A 23,435-nucleotide genomic window follows, 5' to 3' on the forward strand; every position below is an offset into this window, starting at 1 on the left:
GTAAGAGTATAGATCTTATTTTAACTTACCAAAACTTAATAAGGATCTAAATCTGTCTGTACTTAATGTTCAGCAAAACCATGCATAAATAAGTGTAACAGTAATACTAAAAATAATTAATTAATATCTTATTATTTTTATCTAATAAGACAGAAACAACTGAGATATCATCATGACTGCAGTTTTTGATTATAGACTTAGGATACAGGCTGGAATGCCAGTTTGCAGGATTAACAGTCTATCCAGTTTGATATATTTAAATAGTTAAGAATCTGTCCTTCTCCAAAATATTTTTATTCAGTACTGTAAATGACTAATATTTAGAATTAAAAACAGACCAGTTTAGAATATGTATAAATTATACATGCTTCAGCTGTACAGATGATTATATATCAATTTCAGATCCAAACAAGTACTTTGGCAGAATTATCCTAAAGTAAACATACTTGAAAGTAAAATTTTGTGTATGAATCACATACACGAACACCGCTTTGCGAAGAGGCAAGGCAACATAACAAGCAGTTTAACATTAGCCAGCATATCTTAGCAGTCAGACCTGGCAATACTAAGATGTACTTGCAGGTGTCTTAGTTTCCCAAGAAATTATTTCAGTTTACTACAGTTAACAGCTCCAAACAGCTTGCACCAATTCCTGGTATTATACACTTCAGGTGTAGAAACCAGCTCAGTATTTCTAAAATGAGTATAATCAACAAGGACTTTCAAATAATATTGGACTCAGGTAGAAAAACCTTTCTGAAGTTAATGTCATGTGTTAGCAACTGAAAAATAACCTATGTGCAGTCCATATAACTGGACATTGTAAAACTGTGTGCTTTTTTATTTAGTACATTTTTTGGTTCACTGACAAATGCAGTTGTAGTTATGGCTGAACTGGCTACCATGTCTAATTGAACCCATCATGGGAAAAAACAAAAATAGCCCATCTAAATGAATAATCAGACCTACCTTAGCAGCAGCCTGTTAATTTGTGATCTGGCTGATATTAATGCCTAAATAGCAAATACTCCTTTTCCCTACCAATTCCTTGTGCAGTAAACCTGACTCAAAGCTTGGTGTAACACATTTCTCTTTATACTCGTTGTGAGTGCTGCCTTGTCATGCTGACACTATCACCGATGCCTGCTGCAGCAAAATGGCCCTCATATCTGCCTGCTGATGCCTGTGGGTGAAGCCCAGGATGGCATGTAGGAGCAAGGCAAGCGTGTGTTTATTACCCTGCGTACTCTCCCGTGCTCTCCAAATTTAATGAGTAGCGGAGGGGCCTGGTGACCTCTTGGCTGGCTCCTTGCAGCTCTCCAAACACTCTTTCTTTCCAGGCTGTGTGCAGGATTCCTCAAGGAACGGGTGAACCAACATAGGGCTCCTGGGGGTTTTCTTACTGGGAGAGCTCTCATGTGAACAGGTGAAGCCCTTGCTAAAGCACTGGAGGGAAAAACCATCATTCATGCTTCTCGGAGAGAAGCGTTAAAACCCCTCTCCCTGTCATCACTTTTAGACCTTGTTGGCAAGAGTAACTGCCTTCTAAGCCAGAGCCTCAGAACTAACCCCTGCAGGGTGGTGGGAGAGATGGCCTTGGAAGCATGGTGGTCTTGGGGGTCTCAGAGGGCTTGGGAGCGGCAGGGGGCTCGAGGGTCTGGAAGGGCTTGGAGGGTGCAAGGGTCACTGCAGCTGGTGGATGCTGTCCTGGTTCCACTGCTGCAGGGGGGTTGGTAATGGGCACAGAGGGTGCTGGAGCTGCTGCAGTTGGTCCTGGGGCTGTCAGATGCTGGAGTGTTTCTGCTGCTGTAGTGTGGCCAGGGATGGGCTCAGAGGGGTGCAGGGGTGGTTGCTGTTCAGTCACGGCCTGGATAGTGCTGGTCTGGTTCCTCTGCTGCAAGGTGACCGGGGATGGGTGCCAGGGCCATGAAGAAGGTGGGTGCACACTTTTTCCAGTTGGCAGTGGTGTCTGCTCGCGTTGGGTCCAGCTCGCAGGAGTGCTGGGGCTGCAGCTTTGGCTGTTTGGGCACAAGCAGGAGCCACCGGTTTCCTGCTGGACTCTAGAAGCTCCAGCGACGGGCCTGTGGAGAGAGGAGGCCGCTGAGGCGCTCAGCTGCAGAGGGGGCGCACGGACTGTCCCCCACAGCACGGCCCAGAGCTGGCAAGGCTCCCCAGCACGGGCAGAGCCGCTGGCACGCCTTGGCCGACGTGGACACCCGCACCTCATGGCAGCCCCGAGCAGGGGGACTCCTCAGGGCAGGTTCGGTGGCCACCAGCCAGCGCTACTGGGCGCCTCCCTGGCTGGGGCAATCTCTTGGCCCCGCTCTTTCTCGTCCTGCCCTTGCTTTGCCAATGCCTGTCGCTGCTGGGGGCCACTTTTTTCTAACACTGGCTCCTCTCAGAGCAGGCTCCCGAGAAGGTGGCCCAGGAAGTAAGAGGCCAATTAAAGAATCTGACAGCAGCAGAAATCTCAGCAGAGAGTTTTGGGCAACCACCAGCTCACCATTTCACAGCAGCCTGACGACAAATGCTTCGTGGCCCTGAGCAGCCATCGAAGGAAGCAGTGTGGGGGGAATCAACAACTCACTCTTCTTTCTTCATCTACTGCCAGATGGCGACACAGCCCAATACTATTGCAACTGGCACGGAAAGCATGGTTGCTGCTGTGCCTATCATACAGTGCCTCTGTGCATCTTGGGGACAGAGAAGACTTGCGGTGCTTGGGGGATCATCAGTCCTTGTGGTTCTCTCGCTGTTCACGTCTGCAGGAGCAATTTGGAACGTTAGCCCGTCCTGCGCACTGCTGGTAAGTGTACATCACGTTTGATCTGGCTCGGTGTTTCCCCCAGTACTGGTTCCTGGAGGCATGCTCCCACCCTTTGGGGCAGGGTGTCCCACCCAACCAAACTCAGAAGGCCAGAAGGGGAGCACAGCAGGGAGCACAGCTGCTTGACCGGTTGCTCCTTCGAGGGACACAGACAAAAACCGTCCCTGCAGCAGGCAGTGCCACCCCAGCTCTCCCTCCCCGTGAGACAGTTCCCACACCCCAGGGGACAGACTCAGGCCTCCTCAAGTGGCACTGAAGCCTTGCCCTCCCCCTAGTGCCTTTTCTCCAGCACAGGCACCGCCTGCAGCACCTCCCAGGTTTCAGGATGTGTCTCCCACTTGGGGACCCCAGCAAGACTGCTCCGTACCTGAGCCCGGTTCATAAGCCCGATTTATCTTGCTCTGGTGGTCTTCTCCAGGCTTTGACAGCACTGCTAAAAGCAGAGGGGGAAGGTTAAGCCTCAGTGTGCCTCATGCACAGAGGACACAGGGGGCGGGGAAGAAGAAGGCTGCACCAGGGTCAGCGCAACCCCCGCTATCAGTACAGCCTGGGGGAGGAAGGCACTGAGAGCCGCCCTGCCAGGAAGGGCTTGGGGGTACTGGAGGATGAACAGCTGGGCATGAACCAGCAATGTGCGCTCGCAGGCCAGAAAGCCAACCGTGTCCTGGGCTGCATCAAAAGAAGCCACCAAAAAGATCGAAGGGATGGAACTCCTCTGCTCTGAAAAAAGGCTGAGCGAGGTGGGGTTGTTCAGCCTGGCGAAGAGAAGGCTCTGGGGAGACCTGATTCTGGTCTTTCAATACTTAATGGGCGCTTATCAGAGAGACTGTAGAGAAATGAAATGGTTTAATTAATATTGATAATATACAGCTCTGGGCTGGCTTCAGGGGTGGTGGGTTGGCTGATGTAGCTAAGGTGCAAGTGTGGCTGGTTTCTGTTAAGTGGTTAAATAGCTCTAAGGGGAATAGCCAGTGAAGAGAGATTGGGAAAGGGAGGAGAGAGACCTGGAGAAGGCAGCAGAGGGACTGTCCTGAAGAGTATGTAGAAACAGCATGAACAGTAGATGGACCATTGAGACCTCGTGGAGGATCGGTGGCTGTGCCGGGGCAAGGCGTGCTAACTACTTATTGAACTTAACTTGGTATATGATGGTAGAAGACCTTGTTGCAGGTGGCTACTTTTGAGAGTACTACGACAAGAGATGGGGGCAGATTTTAGTACTGGGAGGCCTAGGGACAAGGGGCAATATTTTGAAGCTAGAAGAGGGCAGATTAAAACTAGACACAAGGACAGCAGGGTTTTTTATTATGCTGAGGGTGGTGAAACACTGTAACAGGCCCATCACCGACGGACAGGGAAACTACAGACCAACAGGACGCTGCTGGATCCATGGTGGTGACTATCTCTTGCGACTCTGTCCCGACTGCTTGCTAGGTTTCCTCCTCTTCTAGCCTTCCTTCCCTTTACTATCGCTATTTGCTTGTCAACACTTTGATCCTATAAACTTCCTTGATTGGCAGCATTTGACCTCATTTGCTTCTTTATCTCGCTCTGGGCATAACATCAAAACTCCCCGGCTCGGGCTGTCCTGGACTGGAAGACACAGTAACTGCATCACAGCGACCTCTGCGCTAATGTTGATGCTTCCAGCTCTGCAGCTGGTGGAGCAGGAGCAATGGCAGGACAATGTTCAAAACACTGTGGTCAGGCGGTCCATGTAAACGGCAGTCCCCGCCTGGTGAAAGGAGACCTCTCCCTATCTGTCCCCGACACGGGGAGCCAACACCACCTATCCTTCCCAGCTACTGTCACCACTCCTGGCAGGGCTTCTTCGTTGACACAAGGGACTCTACCACTCGGACCGGGAGCAGCCGCAGGGCGCTGTTCAGCGGCGGTGCTCAGGGCTCTGTCATCTACCGCTAGTCACCACTTGCCATGAGGCTTCTCTGCAGGCGACGCAGGAGAACTGTATTGAGAAGGAGACCTGACCACGCTTCCCGCTCTCCCAGCTCTTTAATCACTTCAGGAGCAGCCCGGATGGCATCAGAGGGTGCCTTGCGTTGTAGGAGAAAGGGGCAGGACCTGCCCCTCAGGCTAATGACCTGTTTGCAGCAGGCTGGCAGTCAGGGATGAGCTGTGGAGCAGAGCGCGTAGTGCCGCCATTGGGGCTTTCCCCACGCGCCCGTGCCCAGCTCCTGCCTGCCGACACAGTGGGCATCCACGGCTGCGCCCAGGCGTGGAGCCCAGCCGGTGCTGGTGCCTCGCTTGGTTTGCTGTTGGTACCCCCTGGACACTTGTGTGACAGCCCTGTGTCACACTGTCTTTGGCGGGCAGCGGCTGAGCCCCGAAGCTGTCGGTTGGGGCTCTACTCAGTGCACCCCAGCTCCTACCCTGGTGTGGCTGCCTTCAGCCCCTGCTGTGCGGCTGGAGCAGCGGTCTCGGAGGGCTTGGGGGCCTGTGTGGTTGGTGCTGGGGCCGTTGGACACTGTCCTAGTCTTGCTGCTGCAGGGTGGACGGTAATCTGCTCGGGGGGTGTGAGGGCGACTGCGGTTGGTCCTGGGACTCGAGGCTGCTGGACTGTCTCCTGCGCTCCAGGGCAACTGGGTGAGGGCTTGGTGGGCGTGGGGGCCGTTGCGTTTTGGTCGGGTGCTGGAGAGTCCTGGGCTGTTTCCTCTGCTGCCTGGGGGCCAGAAATGGGCTTGGGAGGCGCAGGGGGTGATGCTCGTCTGTCATGGGCTGAACAGCGCTGCTCTGTCTGCTCTGCTGTAGGCTGGCCGGGGATGGGCTCAGATGGCATGGGGGCCGTGGGGAGGCCTGGTTCTCTGCTCTTCCAGATGGGAGAGGCTCCTGTTGTGTCCAGCTGTCCGGGCGTGAGGGGCAGCTGCCGTTTTCCAGCTGGTCAGCTGAAGCTCCAGCGACGGGCCTGTGGAGAGAGGAGGCCGCTGAGGCGCTCAGCTGCAGAGGGGGCGCACGGACTGTCCCCCACAGCACGGCCCAGAGCTGGCAAGGCTCCCCAGCACGGGCAGAGCCGCTGGCACGCCTTGGCCGACGTGGACACCCGCACCTCATGGCAGCCCCGAGCAGGGGGACTCCTCAGGGCAGGTTCGGTGGCCACCAGCCAGCGCTACTGGGCGCCTCCCTGGCTGGGGCAATCTCTTGGCCCCGCTCTTTCTCGTCCTGCCCTTGCTTTTGGGCAGCCACCAGGCTGCCACTCCGCGGCAGCCTGACTAGAAATGCTTCGTGGCTCTGAGCAGCCATCAGAGGAAGAGGAGGGAGGGAAATGTACTCACGCTTTCTTCTTCCTTCGCCACCAGACCACGACATAGCCCAACACAATTGCAACTTGCAGAGAAAGAACAGCCGCTACTGCACCTATAGTGTACAACTTTCCAGGATCTCTGGGACTGGAAACAGTTGGGGGGCTCGGGGGATTGTAAAGCTCTGTGGTTCTCTCGATGACATCATCTGCAGGAGCAATCAGGAACGTTAGCCCGTCCTGCGCACCACTGGTAAGCGTGCAGCACGATTGATCCGGCCAGGACATTCTCTCTTTCCCCCCAGTACTGGTGCCTGGAGGCACGTTCCCACCCTTTGGGGCAGGGTGTCCCACCCAACCAAACCCAGAAGGCCAGAAGGGGAGCACAGGGGGGGCGCAGCTGCTTGAGCCTTTGAGTGACACGGACAGAAACCGTCCCTGCAGCAGGCAGTGCCACCCCAGCTCTCCCTCCCCGTGAGACAGTTCCCACACCCCAGGGGACAGACTCAGGCCTCCTCAAGTGGCACTGAAGCCTTGCCCTCCCCCTAGTGCCTTTTCTCCAGCACAGGCACCGCCTGCAGCACCTCCCAGGTTTCAGGATGTGTCTCCCACTTGGGGACCCCAGCAAGACTGCTCCGTACCTGAGTCTGGTTCATAAAATTGATATATCTTTCCATCGTGGTCTTCTCCAGGCTTTGACGGCACTGCCAAAAAGCAGAGGGGGAAGGTTAAGCCTCAGCGAGTCTCAGGCACAGAGGACACAGGAGGACGGGGAGGTTCCCCCTAAGCCTCTGCCTAGTCTGGGAGTCAGGGCATCGCTGTGGACCTCGGCTCAGGGAGGGATCCCGCTCTGTGCTGCTCCTGTGCCTCTCGGCAGTCACAGCAAGCTCGGGGATGCAGCTAGAGCGGGAGGGACATTTGGCACATTTCCCATATCTGCGGAACATGGTCCCGATGCCTCGAACCCAAAACACTTTCAGCTTTGGCTGCTGCTGTGACTTGCCAGAGTGGGCACTGGGGGAAGAGCCTGCGCCTGGTTCCGACTCCACGCAACAGCCATGCCTGACCTGCTGGGGGACCAGGAAATTGCAGGCCATCTTTTGGTTTGCGTTGCACTTTTGGCGACGTGTAAAGCGATGCAAAATGCCTTCCTTCAAAGAGGACGGGAAGAAGCTGCAGCCAGTCCGGCCAGGGAAACAGCCCTTTCGAGAAGGGCTCCTCCGCCCTTCCCTGTAAGCACCAGCAACGGTCACGGTTGCCCCATCCCAGCTATCGGTCGGCAGACGGGAGATGCAGCACAGCCCAAGAAGCCTGCCGAACCAGCATCCCCACCGACCTCCAGCATCAGGAAAGGGCAGCCGGCGTCGCCTGGCACCTCGCTCCTGCCTGGAACTGGGCCAGTGGGCAAGCAGTGCTGCCCGTGAGCTGAACACAAGTTCAGCGCTCGCCAGGCCCTCAAATCTGCCTGCCAGCAGACGCCTGCACAAACCAGCTCCGAGCTGTAACGGCAAAACTGGGGCAGCAGCCGCCCCTGGCCCTCCGCTTGAAGCACAACTGGCAGCAGAGGCTCTGCACCATCTCTGTGGCTCAGCTGCCAAATTTCACAGCGAAGGCAGAGTGAAATGTGCCCGTGTCCTCTCTCCTGTTCCTCCAACATTTGCCTTAAGAACTCAGATGACTCGCAGGGGCCAGCAGACAGCTTTGCAAGGCAAAGCTCCACAGGGCGCATCTCTGAGCCCGGCCCATTCCCTCTCTGCTCTCCTCCATGTCTGCGCATGGGCCACGGACGGAGCAACTTGCTCTTCAGGCGGAAAGAAGCCTAGAGGGTAGATGCAGCTTCCTCCCACTGATTTACCCGTGGGATGGCTCTCAGGCTCGAGGTCAGGAACAGGCCACGAATTCGGGATGGTGTAACCCTTGGGAGGCTCTGCAAGAGAATTGCACATGAGTAAGTTCTTGCCACATTGACAGTTTCTTCTTTCAAGGCAAGAGACATTAAGAGCTTACTTCCAGGATGCCCCAAGTCCTCAAAACCATGTTCCCGCCAGGCAGCTGGATAATTGTGGAGAGTCATCTCACCTAGAAGCAAGCACAGAGGGGAAATGTTTCCATTGCCTGTTGGGATCCACTTGTGCCTTAGTGAACCGCAGGCACTGGAAGGGGCTCAGGTAGCAGCGTGGGAGCCAGACCCAGGGGAGATTGCCAGCGCTGCAGAGGGGCCTGGTGACCTCTTGGCCGGCACCTGGCAGCTCTCCAACACGCTCTTCAAGCCATGCCATGAACAAGACCCCTTGCGGAGCACATGGGCCAACATAGGGCCCCTGGGGGCATTCTTACCCGCACAGCTCTCACACACACACAGGGGAAGCCCTCACCAAAGCGCTCGAGGGAAAAGCCACATCCATGCTTCTCGGGGAGAGGAGCCCGCTGGCCCGTGAAAGGTCGCAAATGTGCCGAGTGCTTACCTGCTTCCTGCTCTTGGCCAGGTGCAGCCCAGGCAGCCCTGGCACGTAGGGCCTCCAGGAGGAGGAGGAGGAGGAGGCAGTGCTGAATGAGGGCCATGGCTCCCTTCAGCCACATGATCCTGTGCTGCTGTCACCGCTGCTGCTGCATGTGGTGCAGTTGCGGCTGGGGGCTGAGGCGTGGGTACTTATAGCTGGTGCATCGCCGTGGAGCTCTGTGACCTCACAGCCCCACTGTCACCTCGCAGCCCCACTGTGACCTCAGGGCCGGCCCAGGCCGCATAGCAACGGTGCTCAGGGGGAGAGCCGCTGGAGCACAGCCGGGGCAGCTGCCCTCCCAGGCTGGGGAGCACGCCCCGTCGGGCAGCTCCGTCCAAGGGCTGTCACACAGGTCGATTGCACCCTCAGCAAGTTTGCAGATGACACCAAGCTGAGTGGTGCAGCTATGCACCTGAGCAATGGGCTGCTGTCCAGAGGGACCTGGACAGGCTGGAGAAGCGGCCCATGTGAACCTCATGAGGTTCAAGAAGGCCAGGTGCAAGGTCCTGCACCAGGCTCAGGGCAATGCCCAGTATCAATACAGGCTGGGGGAGGCAGGGACTGAGAGCCGCCCTGCCAGGAAGGGCTTGGGGGTACTGGTGGATGAACAGCTGGGCATGAACCAGCAATGTGCGCTCGCAGGCCAGAAAGCCAACCGTGTCCTGGGCTGCATCAAAAGAAGCCACCAAAAAGATCGAAGGGATGGAACTCCTCTGCTCTGAAAAAAGGCTGAGAGAGGTGGGGTTGTTCAGCCTGGCGAAGAGAAGGCTCTGGGGAGACCTGATTCTGGTCTTCCAATACTTAATGTGCGCTTATCAGAGAGACGGGGACAGAGATCTGAGCAGGGCCAGCAGCCCTAGGGAGAAGGGGCAATGGTTTGAGGCTAGAAGAGGGAAAATTGAGACTAGACACAAGGACAGCAGGTGTTTTTTTATGGTGAGGGTGGCGAAACACTGTAACAGGTTGCCCAGAGAGGTGGTGGATGCCCCATCCCTGGAAACATTCAGGCTCAGCTGAGCAAAGTGATCCCGTTAAAGATGGCCCTGCTCATTGCAGGGGGATTGGACTCAGTGACCTGTAAAGGTCCCTTCCAACCCCAGAGATTCCATGATCCCGTCTTTCACTCTGCCTTAGCCGTGAGACTCAGCAGCCAGAGGCTTTAGATGCACGTCTGGGGATGTTGTAGCCTGCACAGCAGGAAGGGATGGATCTGAGCCGCGCTGCAGCGACGCTGGCTTTCACACCGTTCCTCATGATGTGGGAGATTATATTGTGAGCTGACTGTCTCAAAGCTTGTTGACGTTCCTGCTGAGCTTGGTGACAGGCTACCTGGCAATTTAACCGAACTCGGCAGTTGCAAACGACACAAGAAGCAACAGCCACCCGAAACCAGACATCAGCTGGGGTCAAGGAACAGCCACGTTGTTCTGGGGGACATGTCCAGACGCAAACGACCACCTCAACCTGCCAAGACATGCGCAGTCCATGGCAAAGGACCACGCAGCCGTGATGTGTGCCCCTCAAAACCAGCGTACCGAGACAGGGAGCACGTGTGGAAGTGCCGTTCGTGCCATTGCCTGGGGAAAGAGGCTCCCCAAATACCCTATAAAAGACTGTGCAATCAAACAGTAATGGGCACCATCAAGAGACCATGCCGTGGTTTAACACTGGTTGGAAACAAGTGCCACACTGCCGCTTGCTCACTCCCCCTCACCAAGAGGGATGGGGAGAAGAATCAGGAATGTAAAACTCAGGGGTTGAGATAAGAACAATTTAATAGGTAAAGCAAAAGCTCTGCACGCAAACAAAACAAAGCAAGGAATTCATTCACTACGTCCCATGGGCAGGCAGGTGTTTGACCATTCCCAGGAAATCAGGGCTCCATCACGCATAACAGTTACTTGGGAAGACAAACACCATAATGCCAAATGTCCCCTCCTTCCTTCTTCTTTCCCCAGTTTATATACTCAGCATGATGTCGTATGGTATGGAATACCTCTTTGGCCAGCTTGGGTCAGTTGTCCTGGCTGTGTCCCCTCAGCCCTCTCACTGGCAGGGCCCAAGAAACCAAAAAGTCCTTGACTTAGTATAAACATCACGCAGCAACAACTAAAAACATCAGTGTGCTATCAACATTGTTCTCACATCAGAGCCAAACCACCGCGGTGTACTAACTACTAAGAAGAAAATTAAGTCTATCCCAGCTGAAACCATCACCGACGGACAGGGAAACTACAGACCAACAGGACACTGCTGGATCCATGGTGGTGACTATCTCTTGTGACTCTGTCCCGACTGCTTGCTAGGTTTCCTCCTCTTCTAGCCTTCCTTCCCTTTACTATCGCTATTTGCTTGTCAACACTTTGATCCTATAAACTTCCTTGATTGGCAGCATTTGACCTCATTTGCTTCTTTATCTCGCTCTGGGCATAACATCAAAACTCCCCGGCTCGGGCTGTCCTGGACTGGAAGACACAGTAACTGCATCACAGCGACCTCTGCGCTAATGTGGATGCTTCCAGCTCTGCAGCTGGTGGAGCAGGAGCAATGGCAGGACAATGTTCAAAACACTGTGGTCAGGCGGTCCATGTAAACGGCAGTCCCCGCCTGGTGAAAGGAGACCTCTCCCTATCTGTCCCCGACACGGGGAGCCAACACCACCTATCCTTCCCAGCTACTGTCACCACTCCTGGCAGGGCTTCTTCGTTGACACAAGGGACTCTACCACTCGGACCGGGAGCAGCCGCAGGGCGCTGTTCAGCGGCGGTGCTCAGGGCTCTGTCATCTACCGCTAGTCACCACTTGCCATGAGGCTTCTCTGCAGGCGACGCAGGAGAACTGTATTGAGAAGGAAACCTGACCACGCTTCCCGCTCTCCCAGCTCTTTAATCACTTCAGGAGCAGCCCGGATGGCATCAGAGGGTGCCTTGCGTTGTAGGAGAAAGGGGCAGGACCTGCCCCTCAGGCTAATGACCTGTTTGCAGCAGGCTGGCAGTCAGGGATGAGCTGTGGAGCAGAGCGCGTAGTGCCGCCATTGGGGCTTTCCCCACGCGCCCGTGCCCAGCTCCTGCCTGCCGACACAGTGGGCATCCACGGCTGCGCCCAGGCGTGGAGCCCAGCCGGTGCTGGTGCCTCGCTTGGTTTGCTGTTGGTACCCCCTGGACACTTGTGTGACAGCCCTGTGTCACACTGTCTTTGGCGGGCAGCGGCTGAGCCCCGAAGCTGTCGGTTGGGGCTCTACTCAGTGCACCCCAGCTCCTACCCTGGTGTGGCTGCCTTCAGCCCCTGCTGTGCGGCTGGAGCAGCGGTCTCGGAGGGCTTGGGGGCCTGTGTGGTTGGTGCTGGGGCCGTTGGACACTGTCCTAGTCTTGCTGCTGCAGGGTGGACGGTAATCTGCTCGGGGGGTGTGAGGGCGACTGCGGTTGGTCCTGGGACTCGAGGCTGCTGGACTGTCTCCTGCGCTCCAGGGCAACTGGGTGAGGGCTTGGTGGGCGTCGGGGCCGTTGCTTTTTGGTCGGGTGCTGGAGAGTCCTGGGCTGTTTCCTCTGCTGCCTGGGGGCCAGAAATGGGCTTGGGAGGCGCAGGGGGCGATGCTCGTCTGTCATGGGCTGAACAGCGCTGCTCTGTCTGCTCTGCTGCAAGCTGGCCGGGGATGGGCTCAGATGGCATGGGGGCCGTGGGGAGGCCTGGTTCTCTGCTCTTCCAGATGGGAGAGGCTCCTGTTGTGTCCAGCTGTCCGGGCGTGAGGGGCAGCTGCTCTGGCTGTCCGGGCACGAGGGGCAGCTGCTCTGGCTGTCTGGGCGTGAGGGGCAGCTGCTCTGGCTGTCCAGGTACGAGGGCCAGCTGATCGGGCTGTCGGGGCACGAGGGGCAGCTGCACTGGCTGTCCGAGCACCATGGGCAGCTGCACTGGCTGTCCGGGCGTGAGGGGCAGCTGCACTGGCTGTCCGGGCGCGAGGGGCAGCTGCACTGGCTGTCCGGGCGCGAGGGGCAGCTGCCTTTTTCCAGCTGGTCAGCTGAAGCTCCAGCGACGGGCCTGTGGAGAGAGGAGGCCGCTGAGGCGCTCAGCTGCAGAGGGGGCGCACAGACTGTCCCCCACAGCACGGCCCAGAGCTGGCAAGGCTCCCCAGCACGGGCAGAGCCGCTGGCACGCCTTGGCCGACGTGGACACCCGCACCTCATGGCAGCCCCGAGCAGGGGGACTCCTCAGGGCAGGTTCGGTGGCCACCAGCCAGCGCTACTGGGCGCCTCCCTGGCTGGGGCAATCTCTTGCCCCGCTCTTTCTCGTCCTGCCCTTGCTTTTGGGCAGCCAGCGGGCTGCCACTCCGCGGCAGCCTGACTAGAAATGCTTCGTGGCTCTGAGCAGCCATCAGAGGAAGAGGAGGGAGGGAAATGTACTCACGCTTTCTTCTTCCTTCGCCACCAGACCACGACACAGCCCAACAAAATGGCAACTTGCAGAGAAAGAACAGCCGCTACTGCACCTATAGTGTACAACTTTCCAGGGTCTCTGGGACCGGAAACAGCTGAGGGGCTCAGGGGATTGTAAAGCTCTGTGGTTCTCTCGATGACATCATCTGCAGGAGCAATCAGGAACGTTAGCCCGTCCTGCGCACCACTGGTAAGCGTGCAGCACGATTGATCCGGCCAGGACATTCTCTCTTTCCCCCCCGTACTGGTGCCTGGAGGCACGTTCCCACCCTTTGGGGCAGGGTGTCCCACCCAACCAAACCCAGAAGGCCAGAAGGGGAGCATAGGGGGGGCGCAGCTGCTTGAGCCTTTGAGTGACACGGACAGAAACCGTCCCTGCAGCAGGCAGTGCCACCCCAGCTCTCCCTCCCCGTGAGACAGTTCCCACACCCCAGGGGACAGACTCAGGCCTCCTCAAGTGGCCCTGAAGCCTTGCCCTCCCCCTAGTGCCTTTTCTCCAGCACAGGCACCGCCTGCAGCACCTCCCAGGTTTCAGGATGTGTCTCCCACTTGGGGACCCCAGCAAGACTGCTCCGTACCTGAGCCCAGTTCATAAGCCCGATCTATCTTGCTGTGGTGGTCTTCTCCAGGCTTTGACGGCACTGCCAAAAAGCAGAGGGGGAAGGTTAAGCCTCAGCGAGTCTCAGGCACAGAGGACACAGGAGGACGGGGAGGTTCCCCCTAAGCCTCTGCCTAGTCTGGGAGTCAGGGCATCGCTGTGGACCTCGGCTCAGGGAGGGATCCCGCTCTGTGCTGCTCCTGTGCCTCTCGGCAGTCACAGCAAGCTCGGGGATGCAGCTAGAGCGGGAGGGACATTTGGCACATTTCCCATATCTGCGGAACATGGTCCCGATGCCTCGAACCCAAAACACTTTCAGCTTTGGCTGCTGCTGTGACTTGCCAGAGTGGGCACTGGGGGAAGAGTCTGCGCCTGGTTCCTACTCCAAGCAACAGCCACGCCTGACCTGCTGGGGGACCAGGAAATTGCAGGCCATAAGCTCTTGCCACATTGGCACTGTTTCTTCTTTCAAGGCAAGAGACATTAAGAGCTTACTTCCAGGATGCCCCAAGTCCTCAAAACCATGTTCCCGCCAGGCAGCTGGATAATTGTGGAGAGTCATCTCACCTAGAAGCAAGCACAGAGGGGAAATGTTGCCATTGCCTGTTGGGATCCGCTTGTGCCTTAGTGAACCGCAGGCACTGGAAGGGGCTCAGGTAGCAGCGTGGGAGCCAGACCCCGGGGAGATTGCCAGCGCTGCAGAGGGGCCTGGTGACCTCTTGGCCGGCACCTGGCAGCTCTCCAACACGCTCGTTAAGCCATGCCATGAACAAGACCCCTTGCGGAGCACATGGGCCAACATAGGGCCCCTGGGGGCATTCTTACCCGCACAGCTCTCACACACACAGGGGAAGCCCTCACCAAAGCGCTCGAGGGAAAAGCCACATCCACGCTTCTCGGGGAGAGGAGCCCGCTGGCCCGTGAAAGGTCGCAAATGTGCCGAGTGCTTACCTGCTTCCTGCTCTTGCCAAGGTGCAGCCCAGGCAGCCCTGGCACGTAGGGCCTCCAGGAGGAGGAGGAGGAGGAGGCAGTGCTGAATGAGGGCCATGGCTCCCTTCAGCCACATGATCCTGTGCTGCTGTCACCGCTGCTGCTGCATGTGGTGCAGTTGCGGCTGGGGGCTGAGGCGTGGGTACTTATAGCTGGTGCATCGCCGTGGAGCTCCGTGACCTCACAGCCCCACTGTCACCTCGCAGCCCCACTGTGACCTCAGGGCCGGCCCAGGCCGCATAGCAACGGTGCTCAGGGGGAGAGCCACTGGAGCACAGCCGGGGCAGCTGCCCTCCCAGGCTGGGGAGCACGCCCCGTCGGGCAGCTCCGTCCAAGGGCTGTCACACAGGTCGATTGCACCCTCAGCAAGTTTGCAGATGACACCAAGCTGAGTGGTGCAGCTATGCACCTGAGCAATGGGCTGCTGTCCAGAGGGACCTGGACAGGCTGGAGAAGCGGCCCATGTGAACCTCATGAGGTTCAAGAAGGCCAGGTGCAAGGTCCTGCACCAGGCTCAGGGCAATGCCCAGTATCAATACAGGCTGGGGGAGGCAGGGACTGAGAGCCGCCCTGCCAGGAAGGGCTTGGGGGTACTGGTGGATGAACAGCTGGGCATGAACCAGCAATGTGTGCTCGCAGGCCAGAAAGCCAACCGTGTCCTGGGCTGCATCAAAAGAAGCCACCAAAAAGATCGAAGGGATGGAACTCCTCTGCTCTGAAAAAAGGCTGAGAGAGGTGGGGTTGTTCAGCCTGGCGAAGAGAAGGCTCTGGGGAGACCTGATTCTGGTCTTCCAGTACTTAATGGGCGCTTATCAGAGGGACGGGGACAGAGATCTGAGCAGGGCCAGCAGCCCTAGGGAGAAGGGGCAATGGTTTGAGGCTAGAAGAGGGAAAACTGAGACTAGACACAAGGACAGCAGGTGTTTTTTTATGGTGAGGGTGGCGAAACACTGTAACAGGTTGCCCAGAGAGGTGGTGGATGCCCCATCCCTGGAAACATTCAGGCTCAGCTGAGCAAAGTGATCCCGTTAAAGATGGCCCTGCTCATTGCAGGGGGATTGGACTCAGTGACCTGTAAAGGTCCCTTCCAACCCCAGAGATTCCATGATCCCGTCTTTCACTCTGCCTTAGCCGTGAGACTCAGCAGCCAGAGGCTTTAGATGCACGTCTGGGGATGTTGTAGCCTGCACAGCAGGAAGGGATGGATCTGAGCCGCGCTGCAGCGTCGCTGGCTTTCACACCGTTCCTCATGATGTGGGAGACTATATTGTGAGCTGACTGTCTCAAAGCTTGTTGACGTTCCTGCTGAGCTTGGTGACAGGCTACCTGGCAATTTAACCGAACTCGGCAGTTGCAAACGACACAAGAAGCAACAGCCACCCGAAACCAGACATCAGCTGGGGTCAAGGAACAGCCACGTTGTTCTGGGGGACATGTCCAGACGCAAACGACCACCTCAACCTGCCAAGACATGCGCAGTCCATGGCAAAGGACCACGCAGCCGTAATGTGTGCCCCTCAAAACCAGCGTACCGAGACAGGGAGCACGTGTGGAAGTGCCGTTCGTGCCATTGCCTGGGGAAAGAGGCTCCCCAAATACCCTATAAAAGACTGTGCAATCAAACAGTAATGGGCACCATCAAGAGACCATGCCGTGGTTTAACACTGGTTGGAACAAGTGCCACACCGCCGCTTGCTCACTCCCCCTCACCAAGAGGGATGGGGAGAAGAATCAGAAAGGAATGTAAAACTCAGGGGTTGAGATAAGAACAATTTAATAGGTAAAGCAAAAGCTCTGCACGCAAACAAAACAAAGCAAGGAATTCATTCACTACTTCCCATGGGCAGGCAGGTGTTTGACCATTCCCAGGAAATCAGGGCTCCATCACGCATAACAGTTACTTGGGAAGACAAACACCATAATGCCAAATGTCCCCTCCTTCCTTCTTCTTTCCCCAGTTTATATACTCAGCATGATGTCGTATGGTATGGAATACCTCTTTGGCCAGCTTGGGTCAGTTGTCCTGGCTGTGTCCCCTCAGCCCTCTCACTGGCAGGGCCCAAGAAACCAAAAAGTCCTTGACTTAGTATAAACATCACGCAGCAACAACTAAAAACATCAGTGTGCTATCAACATTGTTCTCACATCAGAGCCAAACCACCGCGGTGTACTAACTACTAAGAAGAAAATTAAGTCTATCCCAGCTGAAACCATCACCGACGGACAGGGAAACTACAGACCAACAGGACGCTGCTGGATCCATGGTGGTGACTATCTCTTGCGACTCTGTCCCGACTGCTTGCTAGGTTTCCTCCTCTTCTAGCCTTCCTTCCCTTTACTATCGCTATTTGCTTGTCAACACTTTGATCCTATAAACTTCCTTGATTGGCAGCATTTGACCTCATTTGCTTCTTTATCTCGCTCTGGGCATAACATCAAAACTCCCCGGCTCGGGCTGTCCTGGACTGGAAGACACAGTAACTGCATCACAGCGACCTCTGCGCTAATGTGGATGCTTCCAGCTCTGCAGCTGGTGGAGCAGGAGCAATGGCAGGACAATGTTCAAAACACTGTGGTCAGGCGGTCCATGTAAACGGCAGTCCCCGCCTGGTGAAAGGAGACCTCTCCCTATCTGTCCCCGACACGGGGAGCCAACACCACCTATCCTTCCCAGCTACTGTCACCACTCCTGGCAGGGCTTCTTCGTTGACACAAGGGACTCTACCACTCGGACCGGGAGCAGCCGCAGGGCGCTGTTCAGCGGCGGTGCTCAGGGCTCTGTCATCTACCGCTAGTCACCACTTGCCATGAGGCTTCTCTGCAGGCGACGCAGGAGAACTGTATTGAGAAGGAGACCTGACCACGCTTCCCGCTCTCCCAGCTCTTTAATCACTTCAGGAGCAGCCCGGATGGCATCAGAGGGTGCCTTGCGTTGTAGGAGAAAGGGGCAGGACCTGCCCCTCAGGCTAATGACCTGTTTGCAGCAGGCTGGCAGTCAGGGATGAGCTGTGGAGCAGAGCGCGTAGTGCCGCCATTGGGGCTTTCCCCACGCGCCCGTGCCCAGCTCCTGCCTGCCGACACAGTGGGCATCCACGGCTGCGCCCAGGCGTGGAGCCCAGCTGGTGCTGGTGCCTCGCTTGGTTTGCTGTTGGTACCCCCTGGACACTTGTGTGACAGCCCTGTGTCACACTGTCTTTGGCGGGCAGCGGCTGAGCCCCGAAGCTGTCGGTTGGGGCTCTACTCAGTGCACCCCAGCTCCTACCCTGGTGTGGCTGCCTTCAGCCCCTGCTGTGCGGCTGGAGCAGCGGTCTCGGAGGGCTTGGGGGCCTGTGTGGTTGGTGCTGGGGCCGTTGGACACTGTCCTAGTCTTGCTGCTGCAGGGTGGACGGTAATCTGCTCGGGGGGTGTGAGGGCGACTGCGGTTGGTCCTGGGGCTGGAGGCTGCTGGACTGTCTCCTGCGCTCCAGGGCAACTGGGTGAGCGCTTGGTGGGCGTCGGGGCCGTTGCTTTTTGGTCGGGTGCTGGAGAGTCCTGGGCTGTTTCCTCTGCTGCCTGGGGGCCAGAAATGGGCTTGGGAGGCGCAAGGGGAAGTGCTCATCCGTCATGGGCTGAACAGCGCTGCTCTGTCTGCTCTGCTGCAGGCTGGCCGGGGATGGGCTCAGATGGCATGGGGGCCGTGGGGAGGCCTGGTTCTCTGCTCTTCCAGATGGGAGAGGCTCCTGTTGTGTCCAGCTGTCCGGGCAGGAGGAGGAGCTACTCTGGCTGTCTGGGCGCGAGGGGCAGCTGCACTGGCTGCCCGGGCGTGAGGGGCAGCTGGTCTGTCTGTCCGGGCATGAGGGGCCGCTGCACTGGCTGTCCGGGCGAGAGGGGCAGCTGCACTGGCTGTCTGGGCGCGAGGGGCAGCTGCACTGGCTGCCCGGGCGCGAGGGGCAGCTGCACTGGCTGTCCGGGTGCGAAGGGCAGCTGCACTGGCTGTCCGGGCGTGAGGGGCAGCTGCACTGGCTGTCCGGGCGCGAGGGGCAGCTGCCTTTTTCCAGCTGGTCAGCTGAAGCTCCAGCGACGGGCCTGTGGAGAGAGGAGGCCGCTGAGGCGCTCAGCTGCAGAGGGGGCGCACGGACTGTCCCCCACAGCACGGCCCAGAGCTGGCAAGGCTCCCCAGCACGGGCAGAGCCGCTGGCACGCCTTGGCCGACGTGGACACCCGCACCTCATGGCAGCCCCGAGCAGGGGGACTCCTCAGGGCAGGTTCGGTGGCCACCAGCCAGCGCTACTGGGCGCCTCCCTGGCTGGGGCAATCTCTTGCCCCGCTCTTTCTCGTCCTGCCCTTGCTTTTGGGCAGCCAGCGGGCTGCCACTCCGCGGCAGCCTGACTAGAAATGCTTCGTGGCTCTGAGCAGCCATCAGAGGAAGAGGAGGGAGGGAAATGTACTCACGCTTTCTTCTTCCTTCGCCACCAGACCACGACACAGCCCAACAAAATGGCAACTTGCAGAGAAAGAACAGCCGCTACTGCACCTATAGTGTACAACTTTCCAGGGTCTCTGGGACCGGAAACAGCTGAGGGGCTCAGGGGATTGTAAAGCTCTGTGGTTCTCTCGATGACATCATCTGCAGGAGCAATCAGGAACGTTAGCCCGTCCTGCGCACCACTGGTAAGCGTGCAGCACGATTGATCCGGCCAGGACATTCTCTCTTTCCCCCCCGTACTGGTGCCTGGAGGCACGTTCCCACCCTTTGGGGCAGGGTGTCCCACCCAACCAAACCCAGAAGGCCAGAAGGGGAGCATAGGGGGGGCGCAGCTGCTTGAGCCTTTGAGTGACACGGACAGAAACCGTCCCTGCAGCAGGCAGTGCCACCCCAGCTCTCCCTCCCCGTGAGACAGTTCCCACACCCCAGGGGACAGACTCAGGCCTCCTCAAGTGGCCCTGAAGCCTTGCCCTCCCCCTAGTGCCTTTTCTCCAGCACAGGCACCGCCTGCAGCACCTCCCAGGTTTCAGGATGTGTCTCCCACTTGGGGACCCCAGCAAGACTGCTCCGTACCTGAGCCCAGTTCATAAGCCCGATCTATCTTGCTGTGGTGGTCTTCTCCAGGCTTTGACGGCACTGCCAAAAAGCAGAGGGGGAAGGTTAAGCCTCAGCGTGTCTCAGGCACAGAGGACACAGGAGGACAGGGAGGTTCCCCCTAAGCCTCTGCCTAGTCTGGGAGTCAGGGCATCGCTGTGGACCTCGGCTCAGGGAGGGATCCCGCTCTGTGCTGCTCCTGTGCCTCTCGGCAGTCACAGCAAGCTCGGGGATGCAGCTAGAGCGGGAGGGACATTTGGCACATTTCCCATATCTGCGGAACATGGTCCCGATGCCTCGAACCCAAAACACTTTCAGCTTTGGCTGCTGCTGTGACTTGCCAGAGTGGGCACTGGGGGAAGAGTCTGCGCCTGGTTCCTACTCCAAGCAACAGCCACGCCTGACCTGCTGGGGGACCAGGAAATTGCAGGCCATAAGCTCTTGCCACATTGGCACTGTTTCTTCTTTCAAGGCAAGAGACATTAAGAGCTTACTTCCAGGATGCCCCAAGTCCTCAAAACCATGTTCCCGCCAGGCAGCTGGATAATTGTGGAGAGTCATCTCACCTAGAAGCAAGCACAGAGGGGAAATGTTGCCATTGCCTGTTGGGATCCGCTTGTGCCTTAGTGAACCGCAGGCACTGGAAGGGGCTCAGGTAGCAGCGTGGGAGCCAGACCCCGGGGAGATTGCCAGCGCTGCAGAGGGGCCTGGTGACCTCTTGGCCGGCACCTGGCAGCTCTCCAACACGCTCGTTAAGCCATGCCATGAACAAGACCCCTTGCGGAGCACATGGGCCAACATAGGGCCCCTGGGGGCATTCTTACCCGCACAGCTCTCACACACACAGGGGAAGCCCTCACCAAAGCGCTCGAGGGAAAAGCCACATCCACGCTTCTCGGGGAGAGGAGCCCGCTGGCCCGTGAAAGGTCGCAAATGTGCCGAGTGCTTACCTGCTTCCTGCTCTTGCCAAGGTGCAGCCCAGGCAGCCCTGGCATGTAGGGCCTCCAGGAGGAGGAGGAGGAGGAGGCAGTGCTGAATGAGGGCCATGGCTCCCTTCAGCCACATGATCCTGTGCTGCTGTCACCGCTGCTGCTGCATGTGGTGCAGTTGCGGCTGGGGGCTGAGGTGTGGGTACTTATAGCTGGTGCATCGCCGTGGAGCTCCGTGACCTCACAGCCCCACTGTCACCTCGCAGCCCCACTGTGACCTCAGGGCCGGCCCAGGCCGCATAGCAACGGTGCTCAGGGGGAGAGCCACTGGAGCACAGCCGGGGCAGCTGCCCTCCCAGGCTGGGGAGCACGCCCCGTCGGGCAGCTCCGTCCAAGGGCTGTCACACAGGTCGATTGCACCCTCAGCAAGTTTGCAGATGACACCAAGCTGAGTGGTGCAGCTATGCACCTGAGCAATGGGCTGCTGTCCAGAGGGACCTGGACAGGCTGGAGAAGCGGCCCATGTGAACCTCATGAGGTTCAAGAAGGCCAGGTGCAAGGTCCTGCACCAGGCTCAGGGCAATGCCCAGTATCAATACAGGCTGGGGGAGGCAGGGACTGAGAGCCGCCCTGCCAGGAAGGGCTTGGGGGTACTGGTGGATGAACAGCTGGGCATGAACCAGCAATGTGTGCTCGCAGGCCAGAAAGCCAACCGTGTCCTGGGCTGCATCAAAAGAAGCCACCAAAAAGATCGAAGGGATGGAACTCCTCTGCTCTGAAAAAAGGCTGAGAGAGGTGGGGTTGTTCAGCCTGGCGAAGAGAAGGCTCTGGGGAGACCTGATTCTGGTCTTCCAGTACTTAATGGGCGCTTATCAGAGGGACGGGGACAGAGATCTGAGCAGGGCCAGCAGCCCTAGGGAGAAGGGGCAATGGTTTGAGGCTAGAAGAGGGAAAACTGAGACTAGACACAAGGACAGCAGGTGTTTTTTTATGGTGAGGGTGGCGAAACACTGTAACAGGTTGCCCAGAGAGGTGGTGGATGCCCCATCCCTGGAAACATTCAGGCTCAGCTGAGCAAAGTGATCCCGTTAAAGATGGCCCTGCTCATTGCAGGGGGATTGGACTCAGTGACCTGTAAAGGTCCCTTCCAACCCCAGAGATTCCATGATCCCGTCTTTCACTCTGCCTTAGCCGTGAGACTCAGCAGCCAGAGGCTTTAGATGCACGTCTGGGGATGTTGTAGCCTGCACAGCAGGAAGGGATGGATCTGAGCCGCGCTGCAGCGACGCTGGCTTTCACACCGTTCCTCATGATGTGGGAGACTATATTGTGAGCTGACTGTCTCAAAGCTTGTTGACGTTCCTGCTGAGCTTGGTGACAGGCTACCTGGCAATTTAACCGAACTCGGCAGTTGCAAACGACACAAGAAGCAACAGCCACCCGAAACCAGACATCAGCTGGGGTCAAGGAACAGCCACGTTGTTCTGGGGGACATGTCCAGACGCAAACGACCACCTCAACCTGCCAAGACATGCGCAGTCCATGGCAAAGGACCACGCAGCCGTAATGTGTGCCCCTCAAAACCAGCGTACCGAGACAGGGAGCACGTGTGGAAGTGCCGTTCGTGCCATTGCCTGGGGAAAGAGGCTCCCCAAATACCCTATAAAAGACTGTGCAATCAAACAGTAATGGGCACCATCAAGAGACCATGCCGTGGTTTAACACTGGTTGGAACAAGTGCCACACCGCCGCTTGCTCACTCCCCCTCACCAAGAGGGATGGGGAGAAGAATCAGAAAGGAATGTAAAACTCAGGGGTTGAGATAAGAACAATTTAATAGGTAAAGCAAAAGCTCTGCACGCAAACAAAACAAAGCAAGGAATTCATTCACTACTTCCCATGGGCAGGCAGGTGTTTGACCATTCCCAGGAAATCAGGGCTCCATCACGCATAACAGTTACTTGGGAAGACAAACACCATAATGCCAAATGTCCCCTCCTTCCTTCTTCTTTCCCCAGTTTATATACTCAGCATGATGTCGTATGGTATGGAATACCTCTTTGGCCAGCTTGGGTCAGTTGTCCTGGCTGTGTCCCCTCAGCCCTCTCACTGGCAGGGCCCAAGAAACCAAAAAGTCCTTGACTTAGTATAAACATCACGCAGCAACAACTAAAAACATCAGTGTGCTATCAACATTGTTCTCACATCAGAGCCAAACCACCGCGGTGTACTAACTACTAAGAAGAAAATTAAGTCTATCCCAGCTGAAACCATCACCGACGGACAGGGAAACTACAGACCAACAGGACGCTGCTGGATCCATGGTGGTGACTATCTCTTGCGACTCTGTCCCGACTGCTTGCTAGGTTTCCTCCTCTTCTAGCCTTCCTTCCCTTTACTATCGCTATTTGCTTGTCAACACTTTGATCCTATAAACTTCCTTGATTGGCAGCATTTGACCTCATTTGCTTCTTTATCTCGCTCTGGGCATAACATCAAAACTCCCCGGCTCGGGCTGTCCTGGACTGGAAGACACAGTAACTGCATCACAGCGACCTCTGCGCTAATGTGGATGCTTCCAGCTCTGCAGCTGGTGGAGCAGGAGCAATGGCAGGACAATGTTCAAAACACTGTGGTCAGGCGGTCCATGTAAACGGCAGTCCCCGCCTGGTGAAAGGAGACCTCTCCCTATCTGTCCCCGACACGGGGAGCCAACACCACCTATCCTTCCCAGCTACTGTCACCACTCCTGGCAGGGCTTCTTCGTTGACACAAGGGACTCTACCACTCGGACCGGGAGCAGCCGCAGGGCGCTGTTCAGCGGCGGTGCTCAGGGCTCTGTCAT

At 57.1% G+C, this 23,435-nt stretch overlaps 2 protein-coding genes across 6 annotated transcripts in view; both read right to left on the reverse strand.

Moving 5' to 3' along the window:
- Window positions 1–77: 77 nt before the first annotated feature.
- The window catches only part of LOC130148851 (uncharacterized), a 29,396-nt gene continuing 6,038 nt past the window's right edge, over window positions 78–23,435 (reverse strand). For 2 of the 5 annotated variants that reach the window (XM_056337939.1, XM_056337937.1), the window contains 2 exons: window positions 6,118–6,292; window positions 78–2,081 (listed from right to left, as the gene is read on the reverse strand). In XM_056337939.1, coding sequence (XP_056193914.1) covers window positions 1,565–2,081; window positions 6,118–6,292 — 692 coding nt within the window. In that variant the 3' untranslated portion in view covers window positions 78–1,564. Of the gene's footprint in view, window positions 2,082–2,984; window positions 5,751–6,117; window positions 6,293–6,724; window positions 6,788–8,090; window positions 8,437–13,592; window positions 13,656–14,107; window positions 14,180–14,563; window positions 15,822–23,435 lie in introns of those variants that run through there. The other 3 variants (XM_056337935.1, XM_056337936.1, XM_056337940.1) reach the window with 3 other exon arrangements.
- Window positions 10,658–13,266, reverse strand: LOC130148850 (uncharacterized). The gene is made up of 2 exons (XM_056337934.1): window positions 12,986–13,266; window positions 10,658–12,619 (listed from the first exon to the last, which is right to left on the reverse strand). Exons 1-2 carry the CDS (start codon window positions 13,237–13,239, stop codon window positions 11,947–11,949), a joined length of 927 nt encoding a protein of 308 aa, XP_056193909.1. The 5' UTR covers window positions 13,240–13,266; the 3' UTR covers window positions 10,658–11,946.

Source organism: Falco biarmicus, chromosome 4 (genome assembly GCF_023638135.1).
Source record: "Falco biarmicus isolate bFalBia1 chromosome 4, bFalBia1.pri, whole genome shotgun sequence".
In the NCBI taxonomy this organism is placed as follows: domain Eukaryota; kingdom Metazoa; phylum Chordata; class Aves; order Falconiformes; family Falconidae; genus Falco; species Falco biarmicus.

Bases quoted from the DNA above. Each gene is read 5' to 3' on its own strand.
- LOC130148850 (XM_056337934.1), bottom strand. From the start codon at position 13,239: ATGTCCTGGCCGGATCAATCGTGCTGCACGCTTACCAGTGGTGCGCAG. The intron at 12,620-12,985 runs GTGAGTACATTT...CTCTCTCCACAG, and splicing joins TGGCGAAGGAAGAAGAAAGC to GCCCGTCGCTGGAGCTTCAG.